The sequence below is a fragment of the Parasteatoda tepidariorum genome, chromosome 1 (genome assembly GCF_043381705.1).
Source record: "Parasteatoda tepidariorum isolate YZ-2023 chromosome 1, CAS_Ptep_4.0, whole genome shotgun sequence".
NCBI classification, from domain to species: domain Eukaryota; kingdom Metazoa; phylum Arthropoda; class Arachnida; order Araneae; family Theridiidae; genus Parasteatoda; species Parasteatoda tepidariorum.
The window spans coordinates 11,901,029-11,918,820 of NC_092204.1; the positions used below are offsets into that span (position 1 = coordinate 11,901,029).

The window sequence follows — 17,792 nt, forward strand, 5'->3', positions numbered from 1 at the left end:
CTTAATCGATTAAAAAGACATCAGCGTACCAGTGATAATATTTTGCATTATTGATGCCTTAAATTATGAGTTGACACCTGCTGTTACAGTGGTTCTATAAACTAAACTGAATAATGTGTTTTAAACATTAACTCCCGAAATTCACAACTCAGATCATATTAAAAAATTTCATTTAAAAAATGGTTACACTTTTAAGTTTAAGCGAAGTAAGCATTAATGCCAATAAAAAAAATTCCGCGTAATTTCATAACTATATAAAAAACATTTTATAAGCAATATTTTGTGAATGCAGATGATTTTCTTAACAAAGATAAACGTAAATAATGAAATTATGCTGATGCCGCTATTTACGTTTACAATAAAAGTACCATCTGTCCTAAAAAGATGACTGGATTATAACAAGTTCTTATAAATCTGGAAATAAAATTTTTGTGCGCAATAAATTATGATTAGAGCCCTTGTTTTAGAAATGAAAGGTGTTATAAAAAAAGTATGATAGTATATTCATGTTAATATAAAGTAGACTTTCATTATGTTAACTAGCATACTTAACATTTAAAAATTTACTATAAACATTTTCAGATCAAAATTACAATCCTTATATTACCTAACATGCTGATCACCCATGGTTAAGCTTGCTCTTCATACGACAAAAGCAAACATTAAATAATCGTGCCAGTTTTCATCTTCTTGAATAAAAATGTTAAATCATATCCAACTATCAACTCATGTGAGCAACCATGGTAAATTTAATTTCTGCCTTTAAAATCACATTTCCATCAAAGCAAAAAATCTTATGTACGCACGAGTTAAATGAAAAATTAAAAAAATATGCATATATATATTTATTTTTGGAATAAAATGTTTCGTTAAGGCAAAACTTCTCAGCCTATTTAACCTAAAACAGTCAGAAAAAAATACTAAAAAACTTGTTTTTCCTTATTTCTGTTTAAGAAAAAAAAATTTTGGTACCATATTTTATTTATATTATGTAATTGTAAAATGATATAATGTAATCTAAAGCAATATTATTTATACAAACAAACTTGATACAACAATTTCAGTTGAAATTTGTAAGTATATGATATTTTCTTAGACAAAATTGTTACTTATAACTGCTTTTATGCTAATTACTTTATTACTAATTACTATATTACTAATTACTCCGGACAAAATACACAAGTATTTAACTTTAAAAAAGAAAGTTATTTTCTTTTAATTCCCGTTGATCAAATTTCACGCAGGTCAAACCTCGCTCAAATAAGTAGGTTTGGCCATGTTTTTACACTTTTGAAAAATCCTTAGTAAAATTTGCTATTTGTAATATAAATAAATAAAAATATTGTACACATAAAAGCAAGCATTTTAAGTGATCAAATATTGTCCACTTGGAAATTTTATAAAGTTAAAAAAGGAAAAGAAAGAAAATAGTTGAATATTTTGATAAAATGCTATTTTTCTAGTTATCAAACTCATATTTCTCCAATAAGATTTCTAATTTTGCGTTTATAATGTTTACGTAAGTTATATAATTGATTTAAATACCACGCAATGTTTTTAATAAATATTGTAATAATTAATACTAAGCAATATTGTAATAATTTTAATTTTACGCAATATTTGATAAAAGAATAATATTGAAATAATACTTAGATGAAAAACATTTTAACCAATCAAATATTGCCTATTAAAAAAATATATAACGATTAAAGAAATTTAGAAAAATATTTTATAGAAGTGAATAAGACCTACAATGTTTTCTCCAAAAAAAACTTCTAAATTTTCTTACTAAATATTTACGATGTAATTATCCTTGTTACGGTATTTATTAAATTTGATGTACTATTTGAAATTGAAGGTAAAATCTTACTTTCTCTTAAACAAGGGATGTTTCACTGCTCTCTTTAAGAAGGCATGGAACAAATTTCGCCTAGATGATGATGATAACTTTTCCACGACCCAACATCGGGATGATCAGAAAGTGATCATCTGAAGCATCTTGGCTCCCTAAGAAGGCGTATCCATTAACCTTGGAATTCGTTTCTAGGATTCGTGCACTCACCCATCAGTCATTTCACCTTTCTTTGGTTAAAGCCGACAAAATGGGAGGAGCCAAAAGAGCAACGTGATCAAGCTCTGCCCACAAGCATGACGTAGAACAGTTTCGCGACCAACGAGGTCCTTGAGAAAACAGACAGATGACTCTTCTTAAGGAGAAAATCTCTTCTAATCTTTTATCTTTTCGGAATTGGGAAAGAAGACTTTTCTGATGCGGGCAAGGTTGAGCAAGGGTTAACCCTAAAAAGATTCTTTTTATATATTTTTTTATAAAAGGTTTGAAGAAAATAGTGGGAATGAAGCATCTGAGTAATTTTTGAAAGGCATTAAGTTCTATCACACCATTGCCAAAACATATAATTTAATAATTCGTTTTAAATTTAATTTGAATGCGGTTTAAAATTAGAACAGAAACTAAAACAAATGTGTTTTACACACCCTCAATTAAAATGTTTTAACCATTTTTCCAATATTTTTTCGAACATGTTCTAAATTTGAAACTAACTTCAGAAGATTCAGATATTAAACATTTTGTGTTTTATACACAAAATTCTATTTAAGAATAAATGAACTCTTTGACTATTAAACATGCAGCGCACTAAAAACGTAACACCATAAATGAAACGAAAAAGGAATATACTTTTAATCTATTAATCAGACTTTTTTCGAACTCAGATACAATCTTAAAAATACGGATTAATGCAGACGATTCTTCTTTAAGTTGCGGAATCAGGCACAAAAATATAATTTCATAAATAAATATGTACTTTCTTTTAACGGATTTTGATTTTTGAGAGTTAATATATGGAAGAGCTGTTTAGTTATGTAGGTCCTCTTAGGATGAATTCCATTATTTGAATATTTAGCATCTCTAGAATTATTCAAGCGAGTTATATTCTGTGGAATTATGTATTTAAATTTTTTTGCCCTCAATCATAAAAGACATTTTTCTGAAAATTACTTTGAAAAATGCAATAACAATTAAATATTATTTTAATTAATAATTATTTATTATTCTAAATTATTGCTTAGAAATGTGGGTTTACTTATAGTTTAACTTATTAATTAGTTAAGTTAAAGAATGTGGGTTTATTGCAGAATTCTCTATCAGAATTAGCAAGCAGAGCGAACAGAAAACGAATCTTTCGAGTATGGGCATAAAATGTAAAAAAGTTATCTGTCTAAAAGTTGTCCAAGAAGTTTAAAAGATGGGAGCATTGTACTGATAGCAATTTGTGTTTTTACATCAGAAGATTCAAATTTACTTATTCATATATTTACATTTTAGAATTTCATTTTCAGATTATTAATATCTTTTGACCCATTACCCCAGTATCAGAAGTACTAGTTTGAAAAACTTACGTCAGAAAGTACAATTAAACTAATGTAGAAATAAACTTTTTCTCTTATTGTAATGCACAATGCACAAAGTAAATAATTAAATCAATACATAAATAAAATAAATCGACCACACTGAATAACTTTTAATCTAATGATCAAATTCTTAATTCTCAGTCTTAATGGTTCAAGGGAGTGATCTCAAATATGCTAATAAATTAGTGCAGACGATATTTCAAGTTATGAAATCATGCGCAAAAACGTACTTCCGCTGAATAAACTTAATTTTTTTCCCCCGACGGATTCGAACTTTTGACCACCAAGTGGTAACCACAATCTTTGAAATATGATCCCAATAATTCCATCAAAAGAGCGATCCATAATCGGACCTCTTATTGTTCATTTATTTTTGTTACGTATTTTGCTATATCTTCCGACATTTTTAAGCTAATTGAAAATTTTTCGAACACAATTATAAAGTTCATTTATCCTAAGATAATTCCGTGCAAAAAATAACATTTAGTAAATATTATTACTTTTTATTATTTAATTTAAAAATTGCAGAAAAGATTTTAATTGAGTCCTAGAGCGTGAAGGCATTTTTTTTTCGCGTACTGAATCTATCGTGGCATTTTTTGTTTAAATCCCATCCACCACGTCAAGGTGATGCCACTTCGGATAGGATAAATTATAAACTTTCATGCAAAAAAAAAACAGCATAAAATGCAGATAATTGTCGATTTTTAGACCAAAGATCTTTAGACTTAGATCTTTTTAGATTTAGATCTTTTGACCAAAAATTCGTGTAAAACGCAATCATTTGATTTTTAGTTGAAATAATTCGATATTTAAATGACTTAAAAGCCAAAAAATCAACCGCAAGGAATGATTATATTTCCCTCTTTCTCGGTAGTTGCCCAGACCATAAAAGATATTTTTTACTCTAAGGACCAGACAGAGCGCACTTCTGTTACAGCCCACTTCGAAAAATTTTTTTGACAAGCTTATCTGGAAGAAGACACAGCGTGCGCTAAGTTGGTGAACGTGATTCGCAACACCCAATATTGGTAATTTAACTGCAACTGTTTACGGAAAAACAGAAGATCTACGCTAACCACTTCATAATGCAAATAGATGTTTAAATGTTCCCAATGAGCCTAATTACCTAAAGAGTTATTATAAATAGATTAAAAAAATTATTACGAACAAGTGTATATCACTATTTTATTTTATTTTACAACAGTCGATGAACAGCCGACCTAATTTTGGGGTTAATACTACTAATGTTCAACTACGCAGCCTTGTAATTTTGAATCCAATCCATAAGACAAGAGAACTCTAGGAGAGAGTATTGGGAGAAATTTTGCCTTCGTGCAGGACTTTTCGATGGAACTAACCCGCATTTGCGTTACATGGAGAGGAAGACCACGAGAACCTCCCACGGTTAGCCTGACGGTAAGTGAACTCTAACCCATGATCCGTCTACCGCTGAGGATATTTCACGTCCGCGCTGTGGTCGGTGCAAGTCGGATGTGAAATTCGTATTCATCAGATATAACTGGGAATCGAACCCGGTTCACCTCATTGGAAGGCAAGCGCTCTATCCTCCGTATATCACTATTGTCAAAAGGGAAATGGTTGTAAAACACTGCTTTTTTTTAATGTATATAAATTTTAGCATCTTGTATTGCGTACATATAAATTTCAGCATTGTTGACATTTAATTTGTTTAAATAACAAATCTAAATAGTAAATAATCGTATTATTTAATTAAATTGCTAGGATACATTGTCATATCGACGAGTACTGATTTACAAATACGGAGAAAGGAGGAGTTATGCGAATAATTTACGTTAGAGAAATTCCTCTTATTGCAAGAATTTTGGAAAAACAGCAATTTTTTTTAAAAATATACTGAAGTTAATAATTCCGAAATTTACTGAGCAAATTTAAAAGATGCAGGAATCGTAGATACAAACAATTATAAAACTCATTTGCTTAAAATTAGTTTTCTAAAGGAAGGATTTTTTTAAAAATATTTAATCATTACTTTTCTCTCTAATTTGAATACGCTTACCTACGCAGTGAAAATGCCAAAATCAAGCTTTTGACTTTAAACATTTAAGTATATATAAAGAAGAAAAATTTGGCCATTTTTCATAGTTTTTTACTTTTTTATTATTTTTAAAGCTATGTTTTAAACTTTTATGTCCCAGAAAACTGTACAACAGCTCATTTATTTCATGTACAAATCTGTTACATTCAAATTGGATTAATTTTCCTTGGAGTATTAATTTGCATACCTTTTCGAATTAAAAACAATTGCAGAAAATATTTCCTAGAACTTTAACTATATTTTAAGTAACAACAAATGATTAAAAACAATTGGATTGCATTTTTTTTCAACACTTCAAAAACTATTTTCTCTAGTGATGGCGGTAAATCTTCTAAAACTGAATTAATAAAGGCTTCATTTAAACATTTTTCAACACAACGACAACACAACGATTTTTACCAGGCATGCATGTCTTGTAAAAATATAATTTATTGTTCAGCAACTTTTCCTAGTTGCGTGCTGTTAACTAATTTCAGTAGATCTATAGATAGAGGGGAACAATTTTGAACAATATTTTGAATGAACCAAATTTTTATACTTAAAATGTAGACGGTGTGCATTGAAAATAATTAAAAAAAATTTTAAAATCATAACTAAAGTCATAACTGTGTCAAAAATTCTCCATTGCATGACGGGCAACAATGTTTTGAAAAAATTATATTGCCACACGTCATGTTATATTACATAAACATATACCAGCAGAAATTCACAAACAAAACACATGTCTTAAAACATGTTTTATTTGTAAGCTTTAGTTGTACGTTTTAATGGCTTTTGGAAGCATAGCGACAATAATGGTTAGATGGGTGCTGATTTTGATGAAAAATATGAAGGGAAAAAAATATATTAACTAATGGTACAAAAAATAATTAATCTACTGGTTTTAAATTTTTTGATTTCAATGAAATGTGTGATGTCACACTTCTTAGTAGCCCCACTCCCTCCTATTTTGTCGCAAATTTTTTCAAAAAACCCCTCCTTCCCCTCTAATCATCATCATCACCCAACCATTGCCAAGAACCTAACCCCATTTTTAGGGCTCTATCTTTTAACGGTTATTGTACACCGCGAAAAAAAGTACGGTCTAAATTACCAGAATATGGTAAAATTTACCTTGCTTCTGGATCTATGAGAATACCAGAATCACGGTAATTTTTACCGGAGAACTTCGGTAATGATTTTTGCAAAGTAATCAATGAAATATTTTATAATAGGCGATAAAGTTTGGTAAATGAGGTAAATTTTGGTAATTTTATCATAGTACACCTTGTAGTGTGGCAAAAAAAAAATATTCGTTTTTTCTGTAAATTAACTTTTTAGTTTTATATTCGTTACTAAGTTTGTGGTAAAAAGAACTATAATTTTAAAAACTAGAATATCTGGCAAACCAGTACCATATGAGTGGAAAAATCATAAAATGGATTCTGGAACCTTTTTTTTTCTCCACGCTAAGGTAATAAAGAATTATATATTTGTTTAAATAAATAACCTTGGTCTTTTTTTAATTGAATTTTTTGCAGTTATGAGGCATTAGTTTAAAATAATTTGGGACTGCGTTTTGATTTCAGTGGACAATTTCGAGAACGGATTTATTATTGGGACAAAAACAGTGGGGACATGATAAATTGTAAAAAATTAACACAACGGCAAAAAGTCCTAATATTACTTAGTTGCTTACTTAAAGAACATTATTGTTATTTTATCCTTTATAAAATTTCAATGTAACCCACACATGTAAAAATATCTTTAAAAATATACGACCTTACAATAATGGAGGGGAAACTTTTAGTTTTTGGCATTTTATTAAATTTCTCCAGAAATATTGAGAAATACTATATTATAAATTTCGAGGCGTTTTGGTCTTGCGTTTTTCTTATTCATACCAATAAAGTTTAAAGCATTCAGAAGTTTAAGGGACTGGTAATAAATTATGAACGAAAAGTGGGGGTGGCTTAGAACATTCTATGCCAAAAATACAGCAGTAAGCTTTTAGCCTGTATCAATTGCTTTTACAGTATTTTTGTCTTACTTTGTTAAGATATTAAATAAAGTTAAAGAAAATTTTTAGAGTAATTTTTAAATAATAACAATAACATAATTTTATAGTTTAAAAAAAAATTCGTAAAAAGTTGCTCAAGAGATGAGCATTTAAAGTAATCCTTCCATGCTGAGCATGGGTGGGAAACATTTGATTTTTTTTTTCTCTCATTATTTTGATATGAATCGTATTTGATTACATGAAGAAAGTCCGGTTTGAATATTTTGAAAATGTAAAAAATTTCTAGCTCTTTAAAGAAAGCTATAAATGAGGAAGGGCTATTCATTAACTTCATTTTACCTTGTAAAACAAAATTGAATAACAAATTATTATGTCTGATAGAGATTAATGATTTTCCAAACAACAAAATGAGATGGTATAAGGGGGGACGCGAAATGAAGCATATTTTAATAAGCATTGCCCTCTATAATGCCGGTGTTATTTTTAATATACCTTTTTAATAGTACAAAATTATGTTTGTGGAAAACCCCTTACCAATCAAAACTTTTTTTTAATAATTTATAAAAACTATTCAGATATTGGTAGAAACTTTTCAATTTTTCAAAATATTCAAACCTACTTTTTTCATAATTTATCAAATACGATTCGAAACAAAATTATAAAAAAAGAAATTTCAAAATGTTTCCCACGCATACGCAGTATGAAAGGATCACTTTAAATACTTATATTTTGCGCAATTTTTTAACGATTTTTTTCAAAAATTTAAAATTATATTTTGTCATTAATTAAAAAATGCTGCAAAATTTTTATCAAATTTTATTGAATATTGCTTCAGTTATAGTAAAAAAAAGAAAAAAAAACGTAAAAAAGAAAAAATTAATAAAAATACCCCTCCATGAAAAAGTTAAATTTGCGAAATTTTATGCAGATAACTAAGGTAGTTGATACAATTTACATGCTTATTGCTATACTGCACTCCTTCAGGAGAAAAATTGCAAAATGAAGTTTATAAAGTCATATAAGATATTAATTAATAAAAATATGCATTTTATTTACAATAATTGAAATAAGAACGATAATATAAGGGATCATGTGATATTCTATTCGCGATCGCAACGCTCGAGTACGCCGTCTAGCGGGAGCCTGTAAATATCGGACATTAACTTAATACAATCACATTTTCTGCCATCAAAGTCATTGACTGAATCAGACGCCATTTTTTAGCAGCAAATAAGAAACAAAATTTCCCTAAGGAAAAGGCCGAAGAACTTGAAAAAAATCTCCAGAATATTAGTAAATCTTTCAGGAACAGAACACGCCAAACATTTGAAGAAAAATTCCTCAATAATTTTTAATTTCTATTATCAACAAACTTGCAACTGATGACTTCCGATTTCGGATACTGTTACAGATGTGTGTATTAAGGTAAAATGCATTTCTTCTGTCTTCAATTCATTACGAATTAAAGTGAAGTCAACATTGCTTTCGTCATTCCAGTGAATAAATATGAATTCAGAACATACAGAATTGTAATAGTTATAGCATATTCTTCTTCGTTATAGAATAGTATATATTTCTGTATCCATATAATTCGGAAAACAACAATAAAAAATTATCCAAGTTACTTGAAATAGTGCCATTTGTGCTGATTCTTAATTAATTTAAATCGTTTTCTTGGTAAGTTTTTTTTAATTTTGAAAGAATAAGTTCAACTAGAATTCAGCTATTCTGTTTTTAGCTACATATTCAAATTCATATCAATTATAAAATTTTGCTGTGTAGTATGTTATCTAAAAGTAATGAAGGTATAAACTATGTATCTATTATTTGAGAATAAAGTTTTCAAACAAGGAACTTATCATTTTGGAATTCTCCGGGAATCATAAATCAGGTAAGTGCAATGATTTTTACAATAAAAAATTTGCTTGTAAATATTTTTTTTTCATTTGATGATGGTTCTCTACAGAATGGTTTTTTACGTCTGATTAAGAACTATAAGAATAATAAAAAAAGAAACAATATGAAAGTTTTTATTTCAATGTTAAGAATTCTTAAAATCGTTTTTTTTATCCTAAGAATTCTTTATTTTCCGTTTTTTAGTTTATAATTTTTTGATAAAAATTGTTCTCAAAATACTTTTTTTGAAAAATTAAATGGTATAACATTATGTGTTTATGTATACTTCTTGTATATTCCAATGTTTGAAGTAATATGATTCAGAAAAGTATGGAATAAAAATTCGGTACTTACGTATTAACGCCACCGCCGCTACAGATTTGGCGGTTTTTAAGTGCCGCCAATCTACACTTAAAATTTTTGCGACAATTCATAAAATAAAACACTTTATTTAAAATCAAAATAGTCAATCGGATTTCGGTGGAAAATGAGCCGATATAGAGTTTAGCATAGATTCAAAACAATCATATCGCCATATGAACTCTGATAAATAAGATTCCAAATGAAATAACATTTCCAAAACGTACGTTTACCAAGATAAAGTTTTATGTTGTGGGAATTGGTACATTTTCGTTTTTTCGGTAAAATATTTCCCTCCTGAAAAAATAAAATTGCATCTTGTTTTGTTTTTGGCAAATCCCAAAGACGAATTTTCGTAGCACTAAAAATGGCGACAAAAAAGAATTGTTTTTTTTTTTTTGTTTCGTCAGCATTCTTTATTTTACGTTTCTTAGTTTCTAAATAATGATTTTTATTGAAACTTGAAATTTTTTGATAAAAATTGTTGTCAAAAAACTTTGTTTACAAAATTAAATTTCATAAAATTATGAGGCTTATGTATACTTTTTGTTCATTTTAATTTTTGAAGTAATATGATTCTTAAAACTATAGAATGTAAAGTTTAAATGGGCCTTTCATGTTATATCATTAAATTTAGTAATACTATTTCTCGGGCATTAGGTTTTAACTCTTATAAGAATATACATATTTTTTTCTGTTAATGTACAAATATTTTTCCGATGTGTTTTGGATATTCCTTCTCTAATAAAAAGAGATACCATTTTGTTTTCGTTTGCATAAGAAAGAATATCAAGCATTTTTCTTTTTTAAATTTAATTAGCCACAATAAAGAAGGAACGTTGCAATGCTACGTGCTACATTAACGACGTCTCTAGAGTAACTGAATGACTGTTCATATAGAAATCGCAGGTATTAGTCTCATACAACAACGCCCCCTATAGTTCGTTGCGATCGCGAATGGTAACGACATCTTGTGTTGCATTGATTCATTAATTCCTTTTTAAAATATTAGGTCTCGAAAGTTATTAAGCGGGCAGAAATGGAGTTTCTAAACTGTAAATGTACTCGCGGGATGGATGAGAGTTCAAATCGAAACTGAAACTTTTTAATTATTTATTGATATTCAAAATGCTTGACAAGGAATTACTTAAAGAGTGTTTAATTTCGTTAACTGAAACAGAAGATTCCAAAGTTTCTAGGGAAGCAATAGAAACTCTCTTAACAATTCACAGGTTGGAATTGTTTATATCTATGTACTTCACGTTCAGTGATCGTACTAGCCCTTATCTTAATTTTGATCTTTTTATCTTATTAATTGATGCTGTTATTTTACAGAAATATTTTTCACAACGAAGACAATTCACAGTATAGATTGCTTAAACCTGCGAATCCTTCATTTTCAAGAAAGATCTGGAGCCTTTATACATGCCGTCAATTTATGCTTTTGAGCGGGTGGATTGAAGTAATGAAATTGCTTAATAAGATTTTATAAATTGTGTTCAGACACTTAAAAATGTAAAAATCAAATAATTTAATCAATCGCACGTAAAACAAAGTGCACCTAAGCTAAAGAATATTCATTATGTTTTTTATATAGCAATTACATGTTGTTGTTTTTTCCCCTTAATGTTTATATTCCTCCGAATTTCAAAACTAGCAACTGTTGTAGTATACTTCCTGATTTTTGAATTAAAAGTTATTGTTTGTGAAGTTTTTGTTTATAAAATTTTTTTTCCTGTATTTAGCTAGTAGTGATAATACTTTTAATGTATTTTAGGACTTTTATTATTGTTCTGATTTTAGAACAGCTTTGTGACTTGTTTATAACTTTGTTTATATAGTACTAACTCAGCGTTTAGAGTTACTAACTGCTACATAAGTTTAAAATGACATAGTTGTCGTTAATTACTGATTAATCTCATATTGAGCCAGAAGGGGAGATTTCCCTATTGTGATCTGTGGCAGAATATTCGCAATTTCCCGTTAGTGGCAGCGAGAAACTTCAACAAAACACAAAAGCAACACAGAAAGGAACCAACTCAAAAGGTATTACCTAAGCCACCCCTGGGCAAACATCTTCTTGTTTTTATTTTAAAAAATTTGCAGGTGTAAAATTTATTTGGCATGTTGGTGACTGTAGCCGGGGCAACAGATTAAGATACGGAAATATCCCTAATCTGAATTGCACTGAAATCGTCTAGTGCTACTGCGTAGCTCATGTATTTGTGATAATTTAAGATGAAAAAGTATCGTAACTTCCATGAAAGTGGCTGTTTTCCAAAGAAATTATCTATTGATACACCTTATCTCTTAAGTGTCACATGCAAATTAATCAATTTTACAGTAATAACAATGTCTTATGAGACATAAAACTATTTTAAGAATTCTTTGAACTAATTTGAATGCATGAAGAAATTTAATTTTTTAAATTAATTCTTTATTTAAATTTTTCACTACCCTTATGTTCTATAAAATATTGTTATTGTATTGTCTTACACCTGATTCAGAATTACCTAGATAATATAGAAGTTTAGAAATATTTTGGTGTTTATTAAAAAACAGTACCATAGATGCTTATCAAATTAACTAAACCTACTGTTGCATGAAAAAAGTTTAAGATAATCGACTAGTTTTGAAAGATTTGATTACCTGAGCCGAAAATTAAATAATTCAGTATGTGTTGTTGACAACTACATTTTAGAGCAACCATCACATATAACAAATTTGGCCATTATGTAATATAAAAAATTTTTAAACTTTACGATTTCTTCTACATAAACTAAATACATATATAGTTTTTTTATAATTTTTTATATAATGTTCTATATCATTATAATCTAAAATTTTGCACACACTCAAGAAATATTTGAAAGTAAGAAATTTACAAGAATTTAAACACTGTCAGGTCAAAATTTAATTTCTTTAAGTCTACATATTTTATATTGTGGTTATCTTATTGTTACATAACTGATTCAGTCAGTAGTATTTATAAAATAATGTAATACTATGTGGGGACATTTTTTTGTATATTTGTATAATTATTTATTATCATTTTATTAGGTTCATGGAAGAATTGTTTTCAATAGTGATGAAAACTTACTGGAAGTGATCGAATTGCTTCTACAATTTCGGTATTTTTTTTCTTGTTCATTTGAGTTTAATTATTCTTGAAAGTTTTCTCCATATTAGTTATTTACATAGTATTACTAATTTTGATAAATATTATTTTCTGTAATTTTTTATTATGGTTTTAAAATTATGTCTTACATCAGCATTGTTATGACTGAATATATGAATGTTTGCTACACAAAGTCCCATATCAGGATTTTAATTTTCTGAAAATGTCTATTTTAAGGACGCTTTTTAACAATCAAAAAAATTAAAGGTATTTTTAATTCAATTTTTAATTTATATTCTTATTGATATTGCTACAACCACATAATATATTTTTTTTTATAATTATTGTGATATCTCAAACTACAGAGACTAGTTATAAAAACTTGAACAAAAGGAAAAAAATGATCTTTTGTGATGCATTTAAAATGCAATTGAAATGAGGATTTTGTATGCATCCCTAAAGCAGAAAGTGTTCACAACTAAGATATATGTTGCAAAGACGATTTTAGGTGCAGCAGCATAATAAATCTTTTGAACGGAGCTATATTTATTTTGTTAGGTAAGCATTTATTCATAATTTAATGATAGTAAGTTACAGCTTTTTTTTTTCAAGTTTGCAAAATAAAATTATTTGTTTTCTACAGAAAAGAATGTTAAAAATAATACTGTTTATTTGTTTTTGAAAGCTGTCTGTTAATTTTTAACAATGCCAACATTTATAATTATCAAAAGTCTAGTTTCTGAACATTTAATGTAATTCTGCTATTTTAGTCAGTACGTAAGTTTTTAATATGTCGTTAAAAAAGAAGAGTTAAGTTAAAAATTTATATTAAAATTATTAAACTAAGAGGTCAAAATATAATTATTTAAAATCATATTCATTGCATTTTTCTTAAACAAACAAACTGTTTTGTTCATTTATGTTTGTAGGGAAAGATTTTTGTAAATTTTATTTATTTTCTTTTTTTTAGTCAAAGTGAGTTCCATAAACTGAAACAATCGCTACGCAACCGACAATACGTACAGACCGACATTACGTATTTCAACATTAACCAAAATTATTTTGTTTCATTGGAATTTTTTGTTTAAACAATAATTAATACTTTATAGATTTCATTGTACTTGTATTCTACATATGGGAGGATATCAATGTAATATTTAAAAAGCTCTCAGAAACTATTTAATTGAAAGAAACAATGAGTTTATTAATGCTATGTTATCAGACAAATGCGTAAAAATAATTTAGAACTAGTGGAAATACAAATTTCTTCAAATTATGTACACGTCAAACAAAGTATCAAAAGTAAATTGTTTTGCATCAATAAACATCTCTTTACATCTTCCAATTTATCCAACATTCTTAGTCATTACTGTAGTCTGGAAGCAGTTTTTCTTTATATTTTTGTATCATATAAAGAACATGTACCTCAATGCTTTACATGTGGTAGCATCATTGCCTGCTGTAAGAAAATCATAAAGACTGACTTAGTTAAGCACAGACATATAAATATTTGAATTCTGTGATTCATTCATTCATTACTTTTAAAGAGAGGTAAAGGTGTCTGGATTACAAGAAAAAAGCAGTTGTCGGTTAGTTTCACCTTCGTTAAATTAGATAATCCATTTCTGAATATCTGTATTTTTAATACATTACTTCTATGGAAATTAATTTGTAGGTTTGGAAGATATTCATTATTTTATAATTGTTTCTATTTTGAATTTCACTAAAATGGGATTTGACTTTATAGTCTGTAGCATGAGCCATGACGCACACATCACCCAACTGTGACCAAACACTTAGCCCCATTTTTATGTCTATCTTTTTAACGGCCGTGGTAGGAACTACTACCTAATTTTTCAAATGACACGGACAGTGACTGAACTGGTACCCCTCTCCAAACTTACAGCCACCTATGGTTTAATGTGCACTTTTCTGTGTATGCACGCTTGTTTTGTTCAGTCAGTAGTTTGACTGGCACCTTAACCAACTGCCCCACTAGAGTAGTGGATATCATGAGCTTGCTTTATTCCTTTGAAAAACTTTTTTTTTTTTTCTTTTTCAGTGATGTTGCCCCTTTAGTTTCAGAGTGGGATACGACAACAAAGTATGAAGGAAAAAGTGAAGCACAGGTAAAAAATAAATAAATATGTATTTAAATTTTATAATGTTATAAATTAAGTATTTTGTTAGTTTTTAACTTCAATTAAGGGTATTGAGAATCAAATTCTATAAATTGTACTTTAAAAAAATAACATTGGAATATTTTAGATCAATAGGTAAATAAGTAGGTTTTTAATGTTAATTCTGTTAAGATTCCTTTTTCCAAAGTTTATCATTATGTGAAATAAACTTCTTTGAGGAAAAAATATGCGATATTTATGGGTAATGTTGGTTCGTATCAAGCACTCTGACTTTTTGGTCCATATATAGTCAGCATCCTCCATGCTAATAATAAAAAAAGGCACAAAATATCAATATGAAAAAATGAGATCTAGAAAGCATTTGTGGTTTAACTTTGCAATATTTGATAGCGTCAGGATTTTATCCAGGAGAAACATATTCCTTCAAGGAAACTGGAGAAAATCGGAAGAAACTGAAAAAGAACAACACACTTGTTAAGCAATAAATAAAGATAATTAAAATTTAAACTAAGTTAATATGACAGTGATTCCACTGGACTTAGGAAATTGCCTGTCAAAAAGGAACTAGTACCAAGGACCCAAATTTCCAGGTCTTAATTTACAAAGAGGGGGTATCTATTTTAACTAACATAAATCATTTAAAACATTTTAAATTTTCTAAAATTACAAAATTCCATGGAAAATGAAATAAATTAATTTTTCAAATGCTTGTTGACAAGAGATAGGAGAGGAAAGGTAGTCACCAAGATGAGTTAAAAAAATCAATAATCTGTGCATATTTGTGAAGATTTCATCTGTTGATGGACAAAACTGGAAAAGAGTTACGTTTAAAAAACAAGGTTTTTAATTACATCTGATCAAACATTTGCACCAAGCAGTGGCGTGGTTCTGGGGAGAGCTTGGGGACAAAACCCCCTCCGAAATTAAACATTACTTGATTGAAATATTGTATGGTAAGTAGAATGTAGATGTTAAAAAGTTTTCATAATTCATTTTTTGTAATTTATATATATATATATATACACAGGGTGATTCTAAAAAGATTGGAAAAATATTAGGAAGTGATAGTACACACCCAGACAAACAATTTTTATCAAAGAATGCATGGTTGAAAACAAAACACAAAGGTGCTGGCGCATTTGGAAAGTTTTTTCATGCAAACGAGAAAGCTCCATTCTTATTGCGAGTTACTGCGCTACATTATTTGTCGCCAAGCTTTCGGCCGCTACAGGGAAAGTTCGCCTATCTTTTCTTCTCCGTTGTACCAGCATAGCCGTTGCCGGCCACTGTTTTCAACACTTATTGTAATCACCTGCCATTAAATTTCCTTTTATAACTTAACTTCATCGTTCTTTGTGTGTTTTTGCCTCATCCAGGGATGAGATTTTTCCGCTTTTTAGCGGATTTCCTCCTTTTTTGCTTTTGTCTCTTGAATTTCAGCCTTTTTATCAAAAACTCCGATTATCTAAGTTTTTTTTTCTTCATATAAATGTTCCGCTTTTTCTGAAAATTCAACCCTTAAAATGAAATAATTATATTTCTTTTCGATTTTCAAAGATAAACAGAAAATTCAAACTACGAACTGCTTTTAATAATTTTAGCTATTTTCTCCACTTCTACGAGCAAAAAATAAGATTTTCCGCATTTTTCGTAAGTCAGACGTCACTGCATTTTAATATCAAACATCGATTTTCTTATTCACCTGATTTAAAAGTTGTTCGTTTCGATTCTTATTCATGCAATTTCAATATCGTACATTGCTTATTTACGAGGTTTAAAAATCCAATATTGCTATTTGTATTTACGCATTTTTTAAATTCCTATGTAGTGATTCGTATTCACCTGAGTTTAAAATCCAATGTCATGATTCCTTTATGCGGTTGTAATATCAAACATCACTTTTCGTATTTACACGTGATTTAAAAATTAGGCTTTGGGTGCGTATTCAGTTAATTAAAAATTATGCATCGTGAATCGTATTTACGCGATCTAAAAATTAGGCAACATGATTTGTATTTTCACATTTTTGAAATCCAATATTGAGTTTCGTAGTTACGTGATTTCAAGATCCAAGATCGCAAATTGTATTCTCGCGATTTCAAAGTCCAAGATCGCAAATTGTATTCTCGCGATTTCAAAATCCTTTATCACAATTATTATAAGAAGTAAGTTTTTTTCTTGAATTAGTTACTATATAGGTGGCAGTTGTTCTATCAACGATTTTTGGTACATATATATATATATATATATAGGCATTACAACATCAGCCAAACTGGATGAGAATATGTTGCTGATTATTTTTGCTATAAATCACGTATTAGTAATTTTTAATAAAAAAAAAATAAATGTTAATGTATGTTCTCAATAGATTAGTGTGCTAAACTAGGCAGTAATAATTGACTCCTTTGTGACTCAAGAAAAATATAATTTCCAGCTTTATTTTTTCAATTTGTAATTTTACTTTTTGCAAAATCTTAAGGGTCGATATAATTATACCTATATTAATAAATTAGTACACAATTAACTTTATATCAACACATAATTATTTATTATCTTGAATTGTCTGAAATTTATTATTAAACGATTGATTTACTCGTAAGATTTACTCGCGTGAAAATTCAGCTTTTTTGGCTTTTGGCCAATCTCATCCCTGAATATAGCAGTAATCATCTTTATCTTACATCGTTTAATTTTATTAATTCTTGAACTTAAGAGTACTGCAAATAAAGTTCAGTATGCGCTCTAATTTATCAAATCATCAACCAT

At 28.5% G+C, this 17,792-nt stretch overlaps 2 protein-coding genes across 2 annotated transcripts in view; one reads left to right on the forward strand and one right to left on the reverse strand.

Annotated features, from left to right (window-relative positions):
* The window catches only part of LOC107436239 (photoreceptor-specific nuclear receptor), a 61,765-nt gene extending 59,785 nt beyond the window's left edge, over positions 1 to 1,980 (reverse strand). The window contains exon 1 of the mRNA XM_016047873.4: positions 1,871 to 1,980. The gene's annotated coding sequence lies outside the window, so the exon portion shown is untranslated. The remainder of the gene's footprint in view (positions 1 to 1,870) is intronic.
* Positions 1,981 to 10,807: 8,827 nt separating this feature from the next.
* The window catches only part of LOC107436240 (uncharacterized), a 16,517-nt gene continuing 9,532 nt past the window's right edge, over positions 10,808 to 17,792 (forward strand). The window contains exons 1-4 of the mRNA XM_016047874.4: positions 10,808 to 10,999; positions 11,103 to 11,229; positions 12,828 to 12,898; positions 14,948 to 15,014. Of these exons, the coding sequence (XP_015903360.1) occupies positions 10,896 to 10,999; positions 11,103 to 11,229; positions 12,828 to 12,898; positions 14,948 to 15,014 (369 nt within the window). The 5' untranslated portion in view covers positions 10,808 to 10,895. The remainder of the gene's footprint in view (positions 11,000 to 11,102; positions 11,230 to 12,827; positions 12,899 to 14,947; positions 15,015 to 17,792) is intronic.